The sequence below is a fragment of the Rhincodon typus genome, chromosome 44 (genome assembly GCF_021869965.1).
Source record: "Rhincodon typus isolate 14 chromosome 44, sRhiTyp1.1, whole genome shotgun sequence".
NCBI lineage: Eukaryota > Metazoa > Chordata > Chondrichthyes > Orectolobiformes > Rhincodontidae > Rhincodon > Rhincodon typus.
Window position 1 is genome coordinate 942,838 of NC_063375.1, and position 5,947 is coordinate 948,784.

Here is a 5,947-nt window from a genome sequence, read left to right on the forward strand (position 1 = left end):
ATACATCAGAGCTGGGATCCTGGGATCTACCAAAGGGTGATAGGGGGGTTATGTGCCCTCTGGAGTGTGGCCCACCATACCCTACCCCACCCCACCCCAATTCGCCTCCCCTCCCCCACTCCAACTCTCCCCTCGCCAACCCTAGCACCGTCGAAACTCCCCCTATTTCCCCTCCCACTCACCCCTTCCACTTCCCCTTTTCCATCTCGCCGCTACACCGTCTGCACATATCCCCATCCCCTCCCCCAATGGTCTCCACTAACCACCCAATCCTCCTCTCCTCCCCCTCCACACACATCTCCATCCTCTTCCCCGCCCCTATCGCCCTCCACCAACCCCCCAACCCTCCTACTCTCCCCCGGTCCCACCCTCCACACTCCCCCCTTTTCCCCCCCCCACCACCCCACACACACACCCACACACACCCACCCCCCACCCCCACACCTTTCCCCTCTCCCTCCCGAACTGACCTGGCATCAACAGCTAACACCTGCTGCCAGATCGTGGCCATTCCCCGGGCGATGCCACCTCCTCACCGCGATCCGGGCTCAGGGCACCAGTGCTCCACCATCTGCAGGAGGCACCGTTGAGAGGGTGAGCACGGAAGCCATGACACTCAGGCATAACCCCCCAGGGGCAAGAGCAGGCACTAAGTGGGGGCAGTGGGAATGGGGCTGGGTGGGCCTTTTTTTCTCCTTCATTCATGCACAGGACAAGGGCGTAGCTGGCCAGGCAGCATTTATTGCCCATCTCTAATTGCCCAGAGGGCAGTTCAGAGTCACCACATTGCTGTGGGTCTGGAGTCACATGTAGGCCAGACCAGGTGAGGATGGCAGTTTATTTCCCCTAAAGGACATTAGTGAACCAGATAGGTTTTGCTGACAATTGGTAATGGATTCACGGTCATCAATAGACTCTCAAATTCCAGATATTCATTGAATTCAAATTCCACCATCTGCCGTGGCAGGATTTGAACCCAGGTCCCCACAACGTTACCTGGGTCTCTGGATTAATAGTCCAGCGATAATACCACTAGGCCATCACCCACCCGTGTCTGCACCACATCCCTACCTGCCCCTCGAGGTGGCAAAAGTGAGCTCCATTCTTGAACTCAACTGAATGTCTCGCTGAGGCCTTATAGACGTGGAGTGTATGAGAACAGGAGGCGATCTCATTGAGACAGACAAGATTCTTAAGGGGGACTTGACAATGAGATGCAGAGAGGCTGTTTCCCCTCGTGGGAGAGTCTAGAACTAGAGAGTGGTCATCTTTTATAAAATCACAAGGGGTATGGATAGGGTGATTAGCCAAGATCTTTTCCCCAGGGTGGGGGGAGGGAGTCCAAAGCTGGAAGGGTATAGGTTTAAGGTGCGAGGGGCAAGATTTAAAAACGAGCTGAGTGCTAACTTTTTCACACAAAGAGTTGTGCATGTATGGAACGAACTGCCACAGGAAGTGGTGGAGGCTGGTACAACTACACCATTTAAAAGGCATCTGAATGGGTACATGAATAGGAAGGGTTTAGAGGGATACAGGCCAAACGCTGGAAAATGGGACTAGGTCAGATCAGGATAGCTGGTTGGCGCGGATGAGTTGGACCCAAGAGTCTGTTTCCACGCTGTCCGTCTCTATGTCAGAGTAAGGGCTCACCCATTAAAGACAGAGATGAGAAGAAATTTCTTCTCTCCAAGGGGTCTGAATCTGTGAGGTTTTTTTTTAAACCGCAGAGGGCCATCAAGGCTGGGACATTCGAGGCTGAGATTTTTAAACAAGGGGAAATCGAGGGGTTATATTCAAGGCAGAGAGAGAGAGAGAGGGAGAGTCTTAGCCAGGAAGGGGGATCGAGGGGTTATATTCCAGGCTGAGATGTAGAGAGTTTTAATCAGGAAGGGGAAATTGTGGAATGGGCGGGGAAGGCAGGAAAATGGGAGTTTTGGACGATCAGATCAGCCACGATCCCATAGAACAGTATTAAGGCTCCCTCCCCCGCAACTCCTGATTCAAACAGTCCTCTCTCCCTCCTCGCCGGGGCTAACATAAGAATCAATCACTGCACCCACTAGTAGGCTAACCTTTGGGACTGGGAATGCGGGGCAGGTCCCACCTTTCTCCAACTCTTTCCCCTCACCCGAGGCGAAGTGACCCTCAGGTTTCACTCACAGCCAGTTGCCTCTCCCCGTCTCTAAAGAGAGAGGGAGGGAGGGAGACAGAGAGGGCAGTCCTCTGGTCCTCAACGCCTTTGGTGTCAAAATTGTTTTCAATTTAATCAACTGGCATCTGTCCTGAACAGTGAAGGGCTCACTTTGCAGCCAAAATTTAAATCATGACTGTACTGCAGTGAAATTCGGGAAAAAAAAATATTTATAATAAAAATGTGTAAAATTATACTAGGCAGTTCTGACAAAATACAAACATCAAACAGGCTCAACACTTCCTGGTCCTCTGGCCTCAAGGAAGGACGCACTTCCGCGTTTTTCCGCACTCCCATTGGTTAGTTTTCCCCGGGGCCCCCCCCCCATTCGTCAGTCCGGCTGTACGTCAAAGGCAAGCGGTCGCAGCAATTGGTGACATCTCTGCTCCGCCCGCCTCCCTCTGCAGGCCATTGGTCGTGCGACCCGTCCATCACAGGGGAAGAGGGTTGGTTACTGATGTGGGCGTTGAGCTCTCCACAGACGCCCGTTGGCCAGCAGGCCTGGCCGTCAGGGCACAGGGCTTTGTTTGGCATGCAGTTAGTGACACCCCGCGACGGATTGGTTGAATCTCCCGTCGGTCAAGGTAAGGAGCGCTTTCTGATTGGGTGAAAGGGATGGCCGAACGGACCGACCACCCACTACCGCAGCTTCCATTGGCGGCGGCGTCGCTACGGTGGGCACCCATTGGCCGGCATAACTGCCCATCGGCTAGGAAGCGATCCGATTGGCCAGCAGGGAGTAGATGGGGTGTGACATTGTTCCACCACTCCCTGCCAGGGCCGCCCGACCGTCAAAACAGCCTCAAGCCAGGGAGAGGAATCAAAGCGGGATCCACCGGCCCTTTGTCCTCTCACCTGTTCGATAACGAGTAAACCAAATTTAAATAAAATGAAATACCTCAGCGAGCGCCCCACCCCCACACTCCAGAAGCTTCGCCCGCTGCCGCTTCGGTCGCAGCCCGCGGCTGCGCAAAAACATTCCTCTCACCCTCGAAAGGGCGGGGGCGTCACGTGCCCCCAAAGGCCCTCACCGGAAGTTGATGGGACCTCTTCACTCCCTGGCTGGGGGAGACAACCTGGAAATGAGGGAAGACCAAATGTGCTGCATGCCCTCACCGGAAGTTGACGGGACATCTACGCGCCGCGCCGAGGGGGAGACCTTCCCGGAAATAGGTCCGGGCTTGGGAAGGAGCACGTGATCGGCCCCCCCTCCCCGCCCCGAACCCTCGCTGGTTGCTAAGGCGAGCGCGGCCTTGGTTACCGACCTCCCTGAAGCCTTGCACGATCGTTGCCGCAGTGTCTGGCCCCTGGAAGAGACTGGGGGTTGGATTTGCGGGCAGGGGAAGGCGGTATTTAATGAAGTTAAATCTCGTGGCCTGAGAGGGGGCAGGCAGGCTCCCAATTGAGGCATTTTATGCCTGGCCCCCCCCCCAACGTAGGGGAGGGGCTAGCATGGGCATAAGGGGCCGAATGGCCTCCTTCTCACCCCCTCCCCTCCACACCGTATCCTTTCTACAACACCACCCGCCCATTTTGCGGGCAATCTGATTACATTTCAATATCCCTTCAAAGGTCTCCCGCCTCCTCCTGCCCAACTCCATCTCTTCGTCCATGAGCCTCTCTTAACCCCCATCCTCCCCCACCCCAATGGGGCAATGGGAGACTGCGCAGCCATTGGCGAACAATGTTCGACGGCGTCGTCGTTGGTCACTCCTGAAGCAGTCCGAGTTGTCCTCCCCACCGCCACTAACCCCTCCGCCAAAATGCAAATGCGGTGACGCATCCAGGTTCGGGGCTGACGAGCGGAAAGTGACGTTTGGGGTCCCCGTTCCAATGCCAGGCCAGTATCGTTTCCGATGAGAGAGAATCTGACCGTCACCCCCAAATCCCTGACGTTCAATGGCATTATCATCACTGAATCCCCCCCTCCCCCACTATCAACATCCTAGGGGTTACCGTCTCCAACGAGAGAGAGAGATTCTAACCATCGCCCCCTTGACGTTCAACAATGAATCCCCCACTATCAACATCCTGGGGGTTACCATCTCCGACGAGAGAGAATCTAACCGTCGCCCCCACCCCGTTGACGCTCAATGGCGTTACCATCACTGAACCACCCCCCCCTCAACTACCAACATCCCGGAGGACACTCATGATTGAGCACCGGATCTGTGCTGAGACGTCCAGCCTAAATGTTTTCAGGAATCGATTCGTAATCTGCTGCGGGGAAAGAAGCTGGTGGTAAGGTTAATAAAAAGTCTATAAAAATGTCATTAAATGCAAGGTGGGGTGGAATACCTAAGTAGTTCAGCTTATCCGGGCAAGGGCTACAAGGGTTTGTGCGTAAGAAGGACTGTTGATGGGATGGATTCATGAGGGGGAAGCTGGAAAATCACTTGTGGATATGGTGTACAGACCCCCAAACAGCAACCATACTGTAGGGCAGGGTATGAAGGAAGAAATAATGGGTAAGCCACAGCAAAAAACCATGGGAGATTTCAATCACCTTGTCGACTGGAAACATCACATGGGCAGAGATAATCTTGGTTTTCAGGCTTGGAACAGCCTATTCTGGATCTGAGTGGGCTATACTAGACCCGATATTGTGCAATGAGGCAGGATTAATGAGAAATGATCTCATTGTGAAGACCCCTAGGCAGCAGCGATCATAATATGATTGGATTTCGAGTGAGAGAGGAGCGTCATAGAGTCACAGAGATTTACAGCATGGAATCACATCCTTTGGTCCAACTCGTCCATGCTGACCCAGATATCCCAAATTAATCTAGTTCCATTTGCCAGCATTTGAGCCATATCCCTCTAAACCCTTCCTGTTCATGTACCCATCCAAATGCCTTTTAAATGTTGTGCCTCCACCATTTCCTCTGGCAGCTCGTTCCATACTCGCACTACCCTCTGTGTGAAAAAGTTGCCCCTCAGGTCCCTTTCCCCTCTCACCTGAAACCTATGCACCTCTAGTTTTGGACCCCCCCACCCTGTGAGAAGCCCTTGCCTATTCACCCTATCCATGCCCCTCATGATTTTATGACCCTTGCTGTGGTTGGTTGGCTTGCCGAGCTGGTTCATTGTTCCACAGACGTTTCATTACCCTGCTGGGTAACATCGTCAGTTCAGCCTCCAATGCAGCACTGTTGTGTTTTCCTGTCTGTTATTTGGACACCTGGACACCACAGTTCAAATACAGCTCAGTGGCACTATGATAGCTATGGGGTGGCGCGGTGGCTCAGTGGTTAGCACTGCTGCCTCACAGCCTCAGGGACCTGGGTTCGATTCCACCCCCGTGTGACTGTCTGTGTGGAGTTTGCATGTTCTCCTTATGTCTTGCTTGGGTTTCCTCCTGCAGTTAGGTGAATTCGATGTGTTAAATTACCCATAGCGTTCAGGGATGTGGAGGCTAGGTGTGTTAGCCATGGGAAATACAGGGTTAGGGTAGGGGAATGGGGCCAGGCAGGCTGCTCTTTGGAGGGCCGAATGGCCTGTTTCTGCCCTGTATGGATTCTATAGAATAAACTATGCTGATCTATGCTAGCAAAGAACAGCCAAGACATTAGCAAAGAGGGGAAGAATTAGACTACAGGAGAAAGCAAGCCAGCAACATAAAAACAGACAGTAAGAACATCTGTAAAAGCTAAATCTAAAAGAGAAAAGGATGAGCAAAGTGAATGTCAATCCTTTTAGAAAGCAAAACTGGACGATTAATAATGAACAAAAACAAAGTTGCTGGAAAAGCTCAGC

At 53.0% G+C, this 5,947-nt stretch overlaps 2 protein-coding genes across 3 annotated transcripts in view; both read right to left on the minus strand.

The window, feature by feature from the left end:
* The window catches only part of wdr13 (WD repeat domain 13), a 9,860-nt gene extending 6,649 nt beyond the window's left edge, over positions 1–3,211 (minus strand). Inside the window, exons 1-2 of one of the 2 annotated variants that reach the window (XM_048619833.1) lie at positions 3,090–3,211; positions 437–571 (exon numbers count right to left, since the gene is read on the minus strand). In XM_048619833.1, coding sequence (XP_048475790.1) covers positions 437–511 — 75 coding nt within the window. In that variant the 5' untranslated portion in view covers positions 512–571; positions 3,090–3,211. Of the gene's footprint in view, positions 1–436; positions 572–2,072; positions 2,193–3,089 lie in introns of those variants that run through there. The other variant, XM_048619832.1, reaches the window with a different exon arrangement.
* The window catches only part of ftsj1 (FtsJ RNA 2'-O-methyltransferase 1), a 39,882-nt gene that overhangs the window by 16,499 nt on the left and 17,436 nt on the right, over positions 1–5,947 (minus strand). The window lies entirely within an intron of this gene.